This window comes from Ambystoma mexicanum, chromosome 8 (assembly GCF_040938575.1).
Source record: "Ambystoma mexicanum isolate Mex_15411 chromosome 8, UKY_AmexF1_1, whole genome shotgun sequence".
In the NCBI taxonomy this organism is placed as follows: Eukaryota; Metazoa; Chordata; class Amphibia; order Caudata; family Ambystomatidae; genus Ambystoma; species Ambystoma mexicanum.
This window is the reverse complement of record NC_090929.1, coordinates 383,492,086-383,511,127: the sequence shown is the minus strand read 5'-3', so window position 1 is coordinate 383,511,127 and position 19,042 is coordinate 383,492,086. Positions and strand designations below refer to the sequence as shown.

Genomic DNA, 19,042 nt, shown 5'->3' with positions numbered 1-19,042 from the left:
GCAGATAAAACTACCAAGCTGGCAAACCCAAGGGGAAAGGGGAATTGGAGAACAAAACAAAGACAGATCTTCACGGAACTGCACTGATGCCCTCTGGTACTGGATTGCTTGATTGCTCGCCTCAGTGCCTGTGAAATCTAGGAAGAACAATAACATATATGTTGATATTTATGTGATAAATATGAATACCTTTTCTTTTAATATTTTTGCTTTCTTTTTCCTGAAATACCTGTTGCCTATGCTTTAGTGCTGATAGGCTTTCTTTTCTTTTCAAAAGATGTCGAGCAGAAACTTCTGTAGAATTTGAATAACCTTTTTATGTCAGCTGATTTGTAATACTCTTAACTGAATTGCTGTTGACTAAAAACTAAACTTATAGTACTTCAAAAGTCCGTGCACACGTCTTTTGAGTTGCGTGCACACAATACGAAGACTGCTATTTTGAATGGAATCCGCAGATGCCTTTGAAGCTTCACTTCAGAATTCACAAACCGCGCTTACAACCTGTAAAGGACCGGTAGGGGGTGTCTGTACTTCTGCTCTCTATATGGTAGAAGAGAGGCACAGAAGACCCCAGCCAAGATTCTCTATTACGGTAGCAATGGACGAGCAATCAAGGCCTAGCTTCTCAGGAGGTGATGCAGGCTGGTTCTTAAGTACAGTGTAGTCCCCAAGCCCCCACAAAGGAATGTCCACACACTGTATTGGTTAGAACACAGTCTTTATATAATCAATATTCAAGGTTATGTACACTTATCATAATAACTCACTTTGTACTTAGGAAAATCAACAATGGCAAATATATACAATTCTAAAGAGGTACCACCCTTTGTATTAGATCTTATTAAAGTGCATCAACAATACTGTAACAAGGTCACACAAATCAATAGAGTGAAACCAGCAATAGAGAGAGGAGCGAAAATAAGAGGGTTGAGCAATAGGCAGAATACTGGCCCCTATCAGTAGACACAGTTCTGTGTGGAGATCCCCCCCACCTGGGCAACCTGTAAAATAAAGATATAGCACAAGCCCAGTCCATATATTGTTCTGCAAGTCTTATTCCCTCCTATAATGTTTTTACCCCGCCAATGTACCTGGTGGAATCGAGTTCTTCGAAGAGGCGTCGACAGATCCTTCTTGAGCGACCCCCTTTCAAGCGGGAGTCACGGATCGTCGAGAAGCGTCGAGGAACTCGGCGTTCAGCGGCGGGGAATCGACGGCCCTTCTTGATTGCCTTCCCTTTCAAGCGGGAGACACGGGGCGTCGAACGTCCGTCGACAAACAGGGTAGAACGGCGTCGATGAGGCGGCAGCTTCGTCCGAGCGGTGCTCGTCGGCGTTGGAGCGTCGGCGTCCTGCAAGGCAGAGGCGTGCGGGGCACCTCGGTGACAATAGTTCTGGACCGCAAAGATTGTGGAGACGGAGGTTTCTCCTCGGCGCATTGGTCGTCCTCGACTTTCTCCGGCAGGATAAAGCGGTCGACGGTGCGGACGAGGGAGTCCTTCGATTCGAATGTTCTTAGGCAAAGGAGCGGGCGGCTCCGGTCGTCGGCGGCACAGCGTCAAGTGGTTCCCACGGCTGGGCAACACAACTTCGACGGGCCTCCAGCGGTCACACAAACCTGCGAACCCTGGTCGACGGCAATGGACTTCGACGGCGGCGATGTCCGGGTGCTTCACTTCGATCTCCTCGGCGGTCCCGTCTCGGGTCGGCAGCCTTTCGAGGGTCTGTCTTCCAGGGCGCTTTGGCGAAGATGGAGCGGTGCTCGATGGTCCCTCGGAGCACGGGAAGAGGGCGCCTTACCAGGTCCTCCCTCGGGTCAGTCTTCGACGATTTCGGCAGCCTTCGGATCGGTCGAAGCAAGTGCAACAGCAAGTCTTCTTCTTCCAGCTGGACGTCGAGGATCAGCAGTTCCAGTTACTCTTAGAGTGGAGACTCAGCTCCAGAACGCTTCTGAACGCTTCTGAACGCTCCTGAACAATTACCAGTGGTGAGAGGTCCCCAGATATACTATTCTGTCTCTCATCCACACTGCTGGCACACACTCAGCAGCCAATCATACAGAAGGGCATTCATGCAGTCAGTCAGCCAATCAGGCACACAGTGCATTCAGGCCACACTCCTCCCTTTCAGACATTCACAACAAGGAATGTGGATTGGGACAAGTACCCAGCCATTCAACACTACACACTGCATTCAGGCCAGTTTCGGGCAGGGCTGTCTCAGTCTTTGTCTCTCATGCCAGAAACCAGACAACCACAACAAGGAGTGTATATTGGTCACACACTCCATTCACCCAGGTCCCACCCACAGGAGGTACCCACAACATACAGTCACTGGGGAGGCTCCAGCCAGTCTAGCTGGGCCTTCACAACAACACCATATATGGAACTTCCACCCAACAGCCAGTCAGGGGGAAGGGACAGAGTCAGGGCTTCCCAGGACTTTGGGAAAACAAGGTAACAGGCAATAGAGAGCAAGAGGCCACAGGGGCCATCTTGTTTCCTATCAGGAATCAACTGATCCCAATGGCAGGGCCTGGGTATCCCAAAATGGAGGACACCCAGAGCACCTGTCAAATTCAGCATGGAGCTGCCACCAGCCCATACCCTGCTCTGTGGGCCACCCACAGGTGCCCCAAAAACATACACTAGGGGTACAGGGTTGTACCCCTACCCATGGGTGCCATAAGGGTATCCCATGGGTCTGTTCACCAAACCAAAAGAGAGGGCTGCACTGCCAGGGGTCCCACATGGACTCCTGGGCAGAAAACATGACAGAACACACGATAAAAAGCAGTAAAGGACAAGGATTCAGAGGCCCTGTCCCTCTGATGCATTTCCAGCATCACACAACCGCCGCTCGATTTCTTGACTGAAGAACCGCGCATCCATCCGACGCTTGCTGAGATGTCAACGAACCGCGCACAGCTTCCGAAAACGAAGACGTGTACGCGACGGCACGTAATGAAAGTAAAGTTCTTTACTCTAACCTTACAATAACGGCGAATGCGAGACCAAGATACGCTTGCGCACGGAACTACTAACTAATTTAAAATCACAAATACAACCCGAGCTTAACTGTATTTGTAAATGGAAAAAATATATATTTATATATATTTCCGCGCAGGTGTTAGTAGATAAAACGTACGCAAGTAAAAACTGTATGAAGACAAAAAATATATATTCGCAACATGCAGAGATAATGGAATCAGTTCTGAAAATGGAAAGTTCCGTTTTTTTCAGATTCGCTTTAACAAATGTCTCTCTTAAAAAATAATAGGCAATTGAAAACCTCACTCTATTTCAGAAGTCTAAAAAAAAAATGAATCACTTAGCTTGCTTCATCTGTATCTTCACTGCTCTTTGGAAAGTCTTGAATTTAATGTCTTTTCTTCTGAAAAACCTTCGGAAATCTTAAGTACTTCTGGAAAAGGCTAACTATAAATATTTTAACATATACTCTAGAGCTAAGTAGACTGCGACCTGTCACTAAGATAGCAAAAATGAAAGGCAGTTTAGAACCTTGAGCAGCATTCCAAACTACCTCATAATCTATTTACACCAATCACTGCTGCAGAAAAGACTCTCCATCTTGCTTTGGGGAAATAAGCGATTCCTGAATGTACATTAAGGAATTTTTGTGCAAGTTCTATTTCTATTTCAAACATAACCCAAACTTCACACTATTAAACTACACCCAAAATGTTTGTGGCTAAATTATGTTTCCTTACTTAAGTGTGAGCAATTGAAAACTGTGAAAATTATCTTGGAATGATAACAGTATGTCTTTTGAGGTTGTGAACCTTTGAAACCCTAGAAATGTACCATGGAATCCTGACAGGAGGTTGGCGGACTGCAGCGCCCAACGACTTCGCTGCAGCTTTCGAGGTCTGCAACCTCTCAAGACTCTCGTCAGCCTTGCTGCCAAAAAGATGTTCACCGTCAAAGGGCATGTTGAGGAGCTGGTCTTGCACATCCGGAGCAAACCCCGACTTCCGCAACCACGCAAACCTGCGCATTACGGTGCTCGCCGCCATGGACCGGCTGACGCAATCAACCATGTCAGGACCCGACTGAACGGATTCACACATGGCGTCCTTGCCACCCTGCACGATAGCAAGGAAACCATCCCGTTCCTCCCCTTTGGGAATATGATCAGCCGCTAGGGAAATACAGTTCCACAGAGTGTGCGTGAAACGAGACAAGGCACAATCGGAGTTGGCAGCCTGAAGCGCCATACCCCCATAAGAAAATACCTTCTTCGCCCAGCCGTCAAAACGTTTATCGTCCCTATCAGGAGGGATTGGAAGGGTACGATGCCTGCTTTGCGGGGGCCGTAGCCGCCTGCACCACCAAACTCTCCGGAGTAGGGTGCGTTGTCAAGTAGCAGGGGTCGCCCCTGGCTGGGCGATATTTCTTTGGCAAGGACTTGCTCACTGCCGGGAGACTCTCCGGAGAAGTCCAAGCCGCAGCCACCCTTCTCTTCAAGGCCATATCGAATGGCAGCACCGGGTCAGGTGTCTAGACCACTGGCGTCGTGCAGCGACTGACGCAGGTCCTCAAGTTGACTGTTACCAGAAACAATGTCATCAGGAACCAATGCAGGAACCTCACCTTCCTCAGACCCCTCATCCACCTCAGAAATATAATCTAGAGGCTGGAAAGAGGGTACAGAAAAAGGCACAGACATGTTTAGCCTTAGCCATCGCCTTTCTTGGGGGTGCCACCGTGCCACGGGGTACCTCCGACAAGGCTGCCTCGAAAGGCGTTGAGGGCGTCAACGTCGAGCGCGGCGCCGACAGCTTCAACGGCGTCGACACAGGCCTCAAGGGCGGAGCCCCGAGCGTGTCTATCGACAGCCTAGGCGTCGACGACTTCCTTGGAGGCGGGGCCTCGAGAGAGTCCGTCGACGACGCTGGCGTCAATGTCTTCATCGAAGACTTCACAGAGTCTCGCGGTCTCGATGGTGTCTAGGACCGGGACCTGGAACGGGCATGCCTAGAGCGACCATCCTTGTCCGACCGGGACCTCGAAGGCGCCCGGTGGTCGCGACGACTGCTCGAGCCCGAAGGCGGAGGAGCGGTGTCTCTAGCACAGCATCGACCAGCGTCCTCAGACTGTGCGGCCGGACCGGAGCCCTGCGATTGAAAAATCGGCAACATCTCCTTTCCGAACTAATCCCATTCCTCCGGAGTGGAATGCTTGTTGGGACAAGCTACCCGCCGACAGGCGGAGTCCTCGGAAGAGGACGGGGAAGGCGACCTGTGACAGAGCTACCAGGAGTGCCTCGAAGAGGCAGAGGAATGGCGGGACCGACTCCCAGACCGAGAACCACCGGACTCACGACGACGATGCGGAGTTGCCCCTCGAATCGTCCGAATTCTACTCGGACTGATACAGATCTTGCACTTTACTGCTAAAGTTTCTTCCTTTCGATCAATTGAGTCTTCTCGTACTCAGGATAGCCCTTTGTCTTCGGTTTCTCTTTTCGAATCTCCCAAGGCAATCTTCTCTGGGTTAACTCCTATTACTAACGAAGATACTCTGTCTTCTTGCTCATGCTCATCCTACTTCTTCCCCTCTGGATCCTATACCATCTGCACTCATATCTAAAATCTATCCCTCTCTTGTCTCCTATCTAACAATGCTATTTAATTCTTGTCTACCTTTCCTTCTAAGCATGCTACTATTATTCCTATCTTGAAAAAACCTTCTTCTGATGTTTCTTCTGATTCTAATTTCCGTCCTATTTGACTGCTTCCATACCTTTCTAAAATTCTCGAGCGCGTAGTCTACACTCAAGTTTCTACTTTCGTCTCTCAAAATTCTATTCTTCCTTGCTTTCAATATGGGTTTCGCCCAGGATACTCTACTGAGACCGCTCTTCTTTCTGTTCTGCACGTCATGCTAAACAGTCTTCTCTTCTTATACTTCTTGATCTTTCTGTCACATTCGATACTGTTCATCACACACTCTTGTTGTCTGCTCTTTCTTCTTCTGTTTTTTCTGGCACTACTCTCACTTGGTTTGAATAATATCTATCTCTGAGAACTTTCTCAGTCTCTTGGTCTGGGGTCTCTTCTGAAACATTTTCACTTACTTGTGGTGTTCCCCAAGGCTCAGTCCTTGGCCCTTTTATTTTCTCTCTCTATACCTCTTCGTTATCTGGGGTCCTTTCTTCTTTTGGGTTCTTGCATCACTTCTACACTGATGATATCCATTACAAACTTAGTGCCTGCTTAGTGGCTATCCAATCATGGATGTCAGATCATTTTGTAGTTCTTAATGCGCCAAAAACAGTGGTTATTTTCGTTCCTTCTAGTTCTACTTCTTTGGCTTCCTTACCTTCCGCTATCTCATTGCCTCAGCTACCCACTTCCATCAGTAGTTCGTAATCTAGGTCCTTTTCTTGACGCAGATCTTTCTTTAACCCATCAGATTTCACTTTCTACTTGCTCCTATCGATTTCACCTGTACAACATCTGGAAAGCCAGTTTGTTTATGACTTTCAAAGCCCAAAACTGTTGGTGTATGCTTTAATTTTCTCACAACTTTTCTATTGCTCTTTTGCACTTTTTGGAATTTCTATCTCTCGTTTAGCTCTGCTGAAATCTGTATTTCATGCCTATATCCGTGTTGTATGTCAATTAGTTCCTCATGATTATATTTCTTCCTCTCTGGCTCAACTTGGATGGCTTTCTTTTCATAACCGTCTAAATTTCAATTTTTTATGTCTGGTTTTTAAAGTTCTTTATGGTCTTGCTCCTCCTTACCTTTCCTCACTTGTCTCTTTATCTTCCTTCGTGTTCTCTTCGGTCTGCCTCTCACTACCGTCTTGTAGTTCCCTCTCCTCCTTGTGCTCAATCTCGTTTACGGTCTTTTTCTCTCCTTGCACCTTTAAATTGGAATGCTCTCCCTCTCCTTTCTATTACTGTCTATTCTTCCTTTCGGGTGTCTCTTTGATCCCATCTGCTTTTATCTGGTTAATGAGGACTTTTTTTACAAATATTGAAATAATTGGTGTTTTTAACATTGACTTCAATTTTTTTGTACTGTTTTTATCCCATGTACTGCGCTTTGGCATAAGGCGCAATATAAAATAACATAAAAATACAAACCCAGACTTCACTTTTGAAGTGTGTGAATCTGGGCAAATTATCAATGTTTTGATTTTCACTGCGGGGACTGATTTACTATTACTGCCCACAGGAACAATGGATCTACCCACCCTAAGGCCATATCAATGCTTTTCTATGAAGATTTGTCTGAATGAATGGGAGACATGTCGTGGAATGTACAGGCAGCTCCGGGAATATGAAATTTCTGCAACAGTCACTCAACCCGCTGCACTACACTTTTGGATGCGAGCCCTATGTGCGCTCACTCAGCATTAAAAGTAAAAAAACATTTGATGTGCATCCCAGATACTAGGTGAAATCAATGGATTAGCAACTGTGCAGTTAGTAAATAGGCCAGAAAACCCACTTGTGTGTCATCTCCTGCAACATTGATGCAGAATAGTCTCATTTGGGATGCGAGTTCTGGCTTGGAGGATCCCTTTCTGTATGCTTGTGCATGGTCAGATTGGCATCTCATTCTACATTTTACATGGCCCAACCCGACATTTATTTCACTCTCCCGTGGGTACACGATTCACATTTCGAGTACAAGCATGGATAAATTAGCAGTAGTGTAGCAATAAAAATGTAACTAATCATGTCTTGATTAGTTGCATTTTTACTTGCTCACAAGACCTTTGAGAGATACTGCTCGACTTCACATAACACCCTTGAGAGTCACAGAGCCCTCTAATACATATTTTGTGCAAACATTTCCAGACACACATGCCAATTACTTGTGCCTCACCTCTCAATGCATGTCTCTGGCCTGCAGGGCCGAGCGCTGGTACTTCACTGTGATGGTAGGGGCTGACAGGGTAGCCTCTTTTCCGCCTCTTTATAGGCAATCAGGCTTCCTCAGGTCTGGGTATATGTGGCAGGATGTAGGGGATTTAGGGGCATAGTTCACTGATAATTGTTTGTTGCTCCATATGCAGAAGACACATGCAGGTTTGTTTTTTTGCAGGCAGGGTGGCCGGAAGATTTGCCTCAGTTTTCTCCATGAAAGCAATACTTTCTGGTCAAGTGCTGGTCAACAAAATCAGTTGAACCAGTGACACTTTCTTTATATTTAGAGAGTGGAGCACTTTGCCTGAGCTCTCAGGTTTCCCATTCGTGAGGCGTCCACGCAATTCCGTGTTTGCTTGGAATTCCGACACTTGTAATTTAGCCTAAATTTCAAAAGGGAAAGAAAAGTCCCACAATCTAAAGGAAAAAAGAAACCAGGCCTGGGTGGCTTTCTCGCGCATGGACAAGGGAAACTTGAGATCTGTGGGGTTGCTGCAACTATGCTACATTCGCTGACGTTTCAGCGACAGGATTACTGTACTCTGGGGGCTTGGACGTCACCATTACTCCATCACAATTCATACCCACCTTAGAATGTGAGTGGCAAATATGGGCGCGGAAGTGAAAAGTTTAGTTTTATGTAAGTTGGGCGAAGAAGTTTCTAAAACTCACTAGCATTCTTCGACATGGATAGCATTGGATATACAGACATGTTTAGAAATAGAAAATAGAATCCAAAACTAGCAATAATTAACAAAAGTATAAATACAAAAAGGACAAATTAATGTTAAAGTTAATGGACCAAGCTGATTTGGCAGAGGGAAGAAGAGAAGGTTGCAGGGAAAGACCACCAATAACAGAATTTTAGTTTTAAAAAAACCTGTTCAGCAACCTACAATTAATCAGTCATGTGGGAGGACAACGCACATTGGCTATAGACTGAGGAATGCTGCACGATAGTAGGTTTTACCTCCAAGAGAAAATGACACTCAGATTTTAGTGCTAGATGACCACACATCCTGACAAACAAAGGAGCAACAGACAAAATTAAGGATTTGGCACACTTTTACTGAGAGCACATAAGTCTATGGATTCCCCTTTGGCTCTGCGCAAATACTGACATCAGAACTGGGACATCTGTATTCTATGCGGATCGCGGATTGCACACGCCACCTCACAATGATGGCAACTGCACATAGTCATCTGGGGTACCATTAAGTGTCCAATCTAAGTAAAAACAAAACCCGTTGTTTCTAGCTACATTAATGATCTCTGGTACCCTTTTTGTTGCGAGTCTAAGTCTGTATCACAGGTATGGATGGGATAGCTGCTCTACTCTCCACTCAAGTTGCCTTGCACACTTCACATTGCTGGCACATATATTTTTGGGTCAGGGATTTAGGAATATTCTCAGTGTACACGCAGCTCAAGCCAGTCCATATAGCTGCACGTGTTCCACTGCTGGACATGTCTTGCTTGCAGATTCCAGTGCCACCGAAAGTGTAAACTCTTACATGGATAATCTTGTTTTACAATCCCTTTAACCCGAAGCTCACACTTGGCATATAAATATATTCGGAGGCTTTTATCCATCCAAATGTTCCCTGCTCTTTTCCCTAGCTTCTAAGCAAATCTATGAATGGATGCTGCCTGTCCGGGGTAAAATAGATAAACCAGGTTATTCATTAGGGATTGCATGACAGATGGAGAGATAGGAGAGGATGCTTAATACTGCCCTCCTGAAGCATTCATTTCCTATCCTTCTCTGGTCGCTCGGACATGTTGCTGTCCGAAGCGGGTCACTTTACAGACATCTCCCTAGTGAAAGCTTGGAGTTTGTCTTTGAAACATACATTAAGCAGTCCTGATCCATCCCTTAGATGGAATGATTATTAACTGTTTGTGAATCTACAATGGATTATGCTGCAATCCCACTTTGAGACTCGATACGCATAGCGCACACTGAAAGGGTCGGTAGTGGAATTTGTTCTTGTGAATGGCAAAGAGCTGCTAGTTTAAATACATGTTTACACTTAAACCCTTATCCTAGGGAGGGATAAAAGCAGAATGGAAACATTCCTGTTGGATACCAGCGTTTCTATTAGGGGCACTACAGGGCAGGCATGGTTCTGAAAAGGCATAAAGCTATCCCGAACCTGGTAAGAACAGGCAAGGGAAAGGCTACCAAGGGAAAGCACACCCAGAAGACACTCCTCTATGAACCAAGAAGGCATTCAGCAGAGTCTTCAAGCATGCTCCAAAAGCAAATAGTGTGTTTGCAGAAAAGTGCATATGAAAAGTCTTTTGAGCATTCAAGAGTTCCGTTGAGCCCAAAATAAAAACAAGAAATAAAATAACTACAGAACCTATTAAAAGAAACAATGTAAATGGGTAGAGATGACGCTTAAAAATCTTTTACTGGCCAAAATGAGACTCGGTACAGCGAGTACAGAACACAGCAAGCATGATTATGTACAAGGTATAGGAGCATGAAAGCTATATTGCAACAGTTTTTGTGCTGAGGAAAGAACGTTCTGACCTGTGTGCAATTTTGCAACAAAATTCCTTCTATGGTAATAATCAAGATCCTTCGCCTGGCTCTGTAAGGCCCTTTCCTTAACAGTGCATGTGCAACTATTTCGGAATTGCATGTAAAGATTTTTTTTTTTAAACGAAATACCATTATTCTTAAAAAAGCGTTTCCTTTAATTGGCCATGCTGTATTTTGCCAACTTTTGAGGCAATTGTTCAGTTTTCTTGCATAGTGAGCAAACAACTTACCTTTCAGAGCTGTAATTGAACTGGTGAAGCAAGCGGTCAGCCAGCAGGGTACGGTATTCATTGATGAACAGCTCTTTGCTCCCATAGATGCTCACAAGGAGACTGATGATGTCAGACGACCGTCGCTTCGAGCTGATTTTCCCTATGAGCAAAACAGTGACTAAATAACGTGAACAAAAAAATTATAAAAACACCAGAGAATTTCAAGAGTCTTTCTAGTGTTGCCGTTAGTGTGCCTTTAACTGCGCTAAACTCATAGCACTAGCAACTCCCATTTAAGGTTGCGCAATTATAAAATACAAGTTTAGTAGAAATGCGCGGGTCAAAGGATGAGAAAACAAATACAAATGAATATGCTACTTTAAAGATTTCTTCCAAGAAGTTTGTTACACTTAAACATGGGGTTAGCAGATCCTATATAGCATGATGAGATGGACGGTTCAGTTCAGGTCACTCTTTATTTTTAAGGATAAATAATCGTCATAAAAGAATACACAACAACATAGAAACAAAGACGGTCCCCACAGAAAGTAGAAAAACTTGACATCACGGATGGCGGTGACCTACTCCAATGTGGCCAGGGAACGGCAGCCACTATCTGCTCCTGACCCTGCGGGCGGCTATACGATGGAGAATCACCTGGGGGGAAACAACGTCTGGGAGGGAGTGGTGGTATTCGAGGAAGAGAAATTGTATCCCCCTCTTTCCTCTTGCAGGATGACACACCCATTTGTAACACTCTAATGGCCTATTGTGAGTCTTCCCCTGCTCCCTCAAAAGAAAGTGCTGAATCTCTCTCATTCGAATCTACAGACCAACTGTCAAACACTGACTTTTCCTCAAAACCCGTTAGAAACTTTCCTCCAATGTTTTCGTGCAAGGACTACTCTTCCCAGAATCACCTGAATACTGTGTTGAAAAAGAGGAGGGAGGAATGCTGAGCAGGAGACGTCCCGAGCACAGGCAATGCTCTAGTTGCAGGGAGCACACACGTGTGCCTGGGACATTTAAAACAGGACCGGAAGAAACCATTTGAGACTGCTGGTGGGAGCCAGTGGAACCGACGGGTCGAGAGAGACGGTGAAGCCAACTGGCTCAGGTGTTTTAAAAAGGAAAACTGTGCGAGGAAGTCTACAGGTGGTGGGGAATGCCAGAATCCAGTGCAGGGCTCCTCGACAATCAGCGGTATAAGGAAGCAGCAAGACACTTAGCAGAGATCCTTCCTATTCGGACTCCGGCACCCTACTTCTTCCCTTCACTTTGGCCTTCCTCCATGGGCTATCCCCCTGCTCTCTCCTCGGAAGCCAGAAACCTCAGAGTCATTTTCGACTCCTCCCTCTCCTTCCTCCCTCACATTCAGGACATTGCCAAAAAGTCCCACTTTCAGCTTTTCCATCAAGGAATTCTACCTCTCCTCACCTTCCCCCAGAGACTCAATTTTACCGGGTGCTGGTTCTCTCTAGGCTGGCAATAGCCTCCTCCTTAATCTACCTTCGTCCACTCAGCGACCCCTCCAGCTAATCCAGCTAATCCAGAATAGGGCAGCAAGACTTATCCTTGCCCTCAAGCCCAGGGACTGCATGTCTCCTGCCCTACAAAGTCTTCACTGGCTCCCGGTCGCAGCACAGATTAAATTCAAACCCCTCTGCATCATCCGCAAGGCTGTCTGGGGCAGGGGACCACTATCTGCAACTCTTTCTAACTAAATATTCCCCCTCTAGACACCTGCGTTCCTCTGGCACCAACTCCTTGTGTGTAAAGTGGTTTGCTAAACAGAGGGCAGGTGGTCGACCGCTTTGCTCAATTGGCTCCCTTCTTTGGAACAGCCTCCTCTCCTCCCTCTTCGTCTTGAGCAGGAACTCCTTAAGTTCTGAAAAAGCCTCAAGACTTTCCTCTTTAGCTCCTCCTTACCGCCCTCCCTCCCTCCCTCCCACTCTCCCCTGCTAATTGCACAGTAGCTTGATTGGTGTGCAGGGCCCATATGCATCCTCAGTGCCCTGACCTCCCACATCTTATCATCCCAGCTGCTGTCTATCCTCTGCACTTGCCTCAGTTCACCTGCTACCACTGGAAATTGCACTTAACTTTCTTCATAGCACTTCATCTGCTGCTCTCCATGAGCACCACAGCGCCTATCCTGTAGCCCAGTCCCCTCGCACATTCTGAACACTCACAAGGCATAGTAGGTTTGCCTTCCCCTGCCCATTGTCTCTTCTTATATTGTTGTATTTAATTATTTAACATTGTTGTAATTACATTGTCTATCATCCCCTGTCCCCTCCCTGTTGCCCTGTGGGCGCTTTGAAACAGTATTTGCTTCCTGTATAAGCGACTAACAAATGAACAATAAATAAATTAATTTGCCCAAATGCACATTCAGAAAGTTAGCAGTGTGAGATTAATTACATAGGAAACAACACCCAGGCCAAATTCCAGGTACCTCTGCAACACAGGCGAACTACGAAGCAGACCAAGAACAGCTTTTAAAAACTGACTTGACGTGGAATAAACTGGCATCCACATGCTCCCAAACCTCCAATTCGTACTTGAAATTGATTTTGCACAGTAGATATGAAGGGCGGGCTCCAAAGAGAGGCCACCCCAATCTTTTGGCAACCCTAATTAAGGCTCCAGGTATCTGTGTCAGTGAGGATTGATTTATTTTCAATATGTAGGACCAGCTTTGGTTAGAAAACAACATTTCTTTATCCATGTTAGTACATATAATCAAAATAATCTAACCAGCGCCTGCAGGAGCAAGTGGCCAAGAGGACCACTATATTTGCATACGCCAGTAGGCATATTTTAAGACCCTCAATATTAGGTCCTCTCTTGACCACTTGCTCCTGTAGGCGCTGACCTTTTATCCGACATAGAAGAAACAGAGAGAGAGAACACGTGTCCATTATTACCCTTCGCGCTAGCAAAATGCATTGTAAGGTCACCAGACCATCGAAATGCATTACAAACAGACAAACTGCTCGGCATCCTACTTCTAATAGTGTAAACCAGGCAAAGCTCTGGGATGCACGATCAAACATGACGGAAAGATCCACGCATCCTGTAGACAATGTACTTCTATAATTTAGCACATACTTGTTGATTAATAAGAGGTTCAGGATCTAGTCTATCCTACCAAGATCTTCTCGAAAACCATATTGAGTTTCAGAGAGGATTCCATTCTCCTTTACCCACTCCATCACTTTCCCATAGGTCACTTTGCCAAGCGACTTAGTGGAGGAATAAAGATTGCCCACGCTAACAGCTCAGGAAGTCTTCATTCTATTAAAGACAAGGAGGCGAGCATTATGCTTTACTCTCTTTAATTACTGCCATTCAGCATTTTCAACAAAACATTTAAAACCGTAACATTTGCTCTTTTTTTCCTTCCTTATGTAAAAAATACCAAATATGAGAGGTTTTAAAAGTTCTAGAGTCACTGTTCTTTTCTGCACTACCTCCCCCATGATCCTCCGGGGCTTAGTAGTCCTGACCTCTCCTGATCCACCTATCCGGGAGCAGGTCACAGTATAAGAACCCGCCATGATAGTCCTCTGCCTCTTTCTTTTTCCACTCCATTGTGTACTGAACTCGAAACTGTCCTCTATTTGATCAACTGTGACCCTGGAGGAAAACGGAAACTGACTGCTCAACAGTAACTTGCTAGGTCCTCCGGACCAACTTGAACGAACTTCTTAACATCTTTGATCTGTGTATGGAGTCAAGTCGCTTTCTGATCTTCGCCTACAAGAAATGGAAAATACTTCATGAGGGTGGGCCAACAACATCTGAGCATCAAAAATACATATACAGGTTCAGATTTTTAAATACTTCATTTGGGTGGGATATAATGCTCGCCTCCTTGTCTTTAATAGAATGAAGACTTCCTGAGCTGTTAGCGTGGGCAATCTTTATTCTATGACAAGACAGGAGGCTCGCATTATGCTTGTTCAAAGCTTGCCACCACTGCATTAGTAATATTAGAGACAGGCTTGAAGTAAAAGGTTTTAAAAGTCGACTCCGAGGACCAATCTGTCGATTTCATAATGTCCTGAAGAGATACCCATGCTGTAAATGCTTTAGAAGCCATCGCAACCCTCACAGAATGTGCCCCAAATATTGAAAGATCAATTTCAGCCCATTGCATGACCTCGCGCACCCATCCAGCGATATTAGCCATTGCAACTACGTGATAAGGTTTTCGGCGCGCTATAAGCAATTGGGAAACCCCTCGCGGCCCAAGTTGCTCTGTGCAAACTTCTAAATCCTTGATGCACTGAGCAACGCATAGCTTTTAATTTTCTGTGAAATAAGGGTATGAAATCACTTGCAATGCAGTCTTCGTTCTTTTCGCTATGTGAAAAGCTACCCCTTCTGGATAGAAGATCTTCCTATCGATTTCCAATGCCTTTACGTCCGATACTCTGCAGCATGATGTAAGGCACAATAACATTGCCAGTTTACCTGATAACTGCGAGCGGGAAAGATCTTTGTTCGCTGGCCATCTAAGGAAAAGTTCGAACACTACTCTAACATCCCATAAGACTGCGTACTTCGGTTCTGGGGGCTTTCTTATTTTTATTCCTTTGAGAAGCCTCAGGTACACTGGGTGCTTGCCTACTGCGATCCCTTCTATTTTATCGTATCCCGCTGAGATCGCTGATCTATAAACGCCTATTGTTCTAAAATCTCCCCCTTCTTGAAATTTAGTCACCAGAAAATTAAGAACTTGCACTAAAGGGGCTGAAACGGGATCCAGAAACTGGTCTGTGCACCATCGCGCCCAGGCTTTCCATGCAGTGCTATAGCTCCTAATGGTGGAAGGCACCCAGCAATCTTTGATGCAGTCTGCAGCGATTCACGAAATTCCTGGCAATTCCTACTTTCTCCTGAAATCCTGCATGCCAGCAACTGCAGCCTGCCTGTTGCTATCAGGGGATGGCTCTGGCCGGACGGTCCTAGCAGAAGGTCCGGCTGATGCTGAACTATCTTCGGAAAATCCGAAGAAACTTTCATCGCTACTGGAGACCAGGGCTGGGATTTCCAGAGCGGTAGTACCATCACGAGTTCGGCGCGATCTCTGCGAACCTTCGCTAATGCTCTCGTGATCATGACAAATGGTGGGAATGCGTAATGAAGCGCTCCGTGCCAAGCCTGTAGGAATGCGTCTGTACCCGCTGCTCCCGGGTCTATCTTCCAACTGAAGTATTTCTGCGTTTGAGCGTTCAGTCTGGACGCAAATAGATCTATGTGTATCGGGCCCCAGCGCTTCTGCAGCTTCTCGAAAACTCGTGGGTGAAGTTTCCAATCGCTGGAATCTATCAGATACCCCGAGTTCCAATCCGCTACCTCGTTGAGAGCTCCTGGCAAATATTCCACTGTGACTGCAATATGATGTTCCAGGCAATAATGCCAGAAATCTTTCGCTAATTCCGCTAGTAGCTTGGACTTTGTCCCTCCCAGCTTGTTTATGTAGCGAACTGCAGATATATTGTCCATCTTGAGCAGGACACAACACCTTGCTTTGCCCTTCGTGAAGGCTCGCACTGCAAATGAACCTGCAAACAACTCGAGGCAATTTATGTGCAGCTGCAACTCTTGACCATTTTCCTCCTGTTTCTACATGCTCGCATTTGGCTCCCCAGCCTGACCTGCTTGCGTCCGATTCGATAACTAACTCTGGCGCGTCTCCGAAAATGGCTCGGCCATTCCACGCCTCCATATTCTGAAGCCACCAGTGAAGCTCGGTGAGCGCTTCGCTGTCCAAGGTCACCAGTTGGTGATACCCTATGCTCCCTTGTAGATGCCTGATCTTGAGACGTTGAAGAGCCCGGTAGTGGGCTTTGAAATATCGCCTGAATCGAGGCGGCTAACAATCCCACTACTCTGGCTAGACATCGAAACTAATTACTACTTTGAGCTCTTTCTTTATCGCTCTCACTTTGTGATGAGGGAGATCGAGGGTCGCTTTCACTATGTCTATGGTGAAGCCCAGAAATTCCAGTCTCTGAACTGGCCTTAGTTGTGACTTGCCCCAATTTACTAAGAACCCTAGAGAGGCCAACAGCACGCAGATCCATTGTACATTCTTGATGAGAGTACTTCTGTTTGTGGCTAGTATGAGAATATCGTCTAGGTATATGATAATACGTATCCCTCTCTCTCTTATGGCGGCCGCCACCGGTTTCATCACTTTGGTGAAGGCCCACGGGGCGGACGCCAACCCAAATGGGAGACAAGAGAAACGCCAAATTTGGTCTTTCCACCAAAAGCGTAGATACTTTCAAAATTCCTGAGTTATCGGAATTGTAAGATAAGCGTCCTTGAGATCCAGGCGCGCTAAGTAGTCTCCTTGGCGGAGGAGATCGCGCAGAAGGTGAATGCCTTCCATCTTGAAATGATTGTACTCGAGCCATGCGTTTAAACTCTTCAAGTTTATGACTGGCCGAGTCTTGTCTCCCCTGCGAACCAGAAACATGTTGCTGAGGAAACCTGGCTCCTCTTGCATATCTCGCTCTATAGCTCCCTTGTTTAGTAGACTGAAGAGCTTGTTGTGCAACAACTCTAACTCTTTGCTTGCCATATATATGGGGAAAGGTTCTGCTCTCTGTATGGGGTTCCCTACAAACTCCAGCTGTACCCTGCCACTGCTTGTATCACCCATGCATTGCACGACAACGGTCGCCATTCGCTCAAAAATTGGAGAGTTCTCCCTCCTACTCTTATGCTTGTTGTACTCACCGGCAGCGGCACTGGGTTGTCGATAAGATCCTCTCCCTCTCCGACCTCTCGGAAATCTGGATCTGGATGGGAAGAAGGTATCTTGAGGTTTCCCTTCCCAGTATTGGGCTTGTTGTCCCTGGGGCCTGCGCTGGTAGTTGTAGTGAACAGACGTTCGGCCCCTGTGTCGTCCGGTCCCGGAAAAAACACATCCCGGGAAGATTTTCTTTATTGAGCTCTGAGCTCTCTCTAATGCCGAGTATGTGCCCACAAACTGGGCCATCTCTTTAGCGAAAGCTTCGCCAAACAATAGGCCTTTGGCATTTTCCCCTGCCTCATAAGAGGCTAGATCGCTTAATTTTTCATCAATCTTCAATAAGACTCCTCTCCTCCTTTCTGACAAAAGTGCGCAATTAGCATTTCCCAGAAGACACACTGCCCTCTGGGCCCAGTTTCCTAAAGCGAGGGGGTCTACCGGAATCTCTGTGTCTTTCGCCTTCTCAGCCAGGTCCCTTATTTTTGCTAGTGGGCCTGCTATGTCCAACAGCTTGTCCTGGCATCCTCTCCAGGCGCGGTCAATCCCTTTCCTAATATCACGCGCTGACTTAGTCACGAACGTGACTATCTTGGGATCTAGGTCTGGAGTTTCCGCCAGCTTCCCTGGTAACACTGGCCTAGGGCACTCTGACCTCATGCGTGAATGCACCTCTCTGTCCAGCAGCTTTCTTATGTGCTGGGACATGTACGCTGACACCCTGGCTGAAGGCACCCATTCTGAAGATTTTGGGTGTCTGATAGTCTCTGGATCGAACATGTCAGCGGTGTTCTCCATATCCTGAGGGTCGACATTTTCTTCAAAGTGTTGTGAGGTGTCTTCGTCACCTTCCCCCTCATCATCGGGCGAGTAGCCCTCTTCATCATCCCCTATATTATTCACCCCAGGGGTAGGGGGTCTGTCCTGGCTCTCTTTCTGTTTTTCCAGGAAGGCTCTCTTTAGCCTAGTGACGGGGTCGCTTACATCTTGGGGAGCCGCATCCTCCCTTTCATTAGTGCTCGGAGGGGGGGGGGGGGTGTCAAAGAGTGTTTGCTCTTCCGAGCTACCTTACGCCCCTTTGTTTGGTTCAACCCCGTCTGCGGGGTGTCTGGCTGACGGCCCTGCCTCTGGGCTCTCTGACCGCCTTTTCTTGGCAGTTATCTGCTTCTGCCTTTCTGCCATCATCGCCTCCAAAATTTCGAGCCTTTGCGTTATAGGCTGTACTCCTAGCGAGACTGCTTGAGTAAGCGAGTCCCCTAGCACTTTCTTAAAGCTCTGAGATAAATCAGCTTCCTGGTGGGAGGGGTCCTCCTCCCATTCTTCTGCACTCCATTCCGGAGAAGTTGATGGCGTTCGGCCAGGGCTTCTGTACGCAGCCATCACTGCTGTTGGCAATGCCAACTTTCAGGTTGTCAGCACTGAGGAGTGGGAAGGCTGTACAAGTAGTGGAAGTAAAAGCCTTACGGGTTCAGAGTCAGCCTTGCTTTAGCAGGATAATCCCTTTCTCCCCTCTGCACTGTAAAAATCTGTTTTTATTGGGTTTTTTCCGAATTCCCGTGCTGTGGGGGCTTACTGTCACTCTCTGCTTCGCGACGTAAT

At 46.5% G+C, this 19,042-nt stretch overlaps 1 protein-coding gene across 1 annotated transcript in view; it reads right to left on the bottom strand.

Moving 5' to 3' along the window:
- ANAPC2 (anaphase promoting complex subunit 2) overlaps positions 1 to 19,042 on the bottom strand; it is a 649,174-nt gene that overhangs the window by 234,066 nt on the left and 396,066 nt on the right. The window contains exon 8 of the mRNA XM_069609853.1: positions 10,690 to 10,831. Coding sequence (XP_069465954.1) covers positions 10,690 to 10,831 — 142 coding nt within the window. The remainder of the gene's footprint in view (positions 1 to 10,689; positions 10,832 to 19,042) is intronic.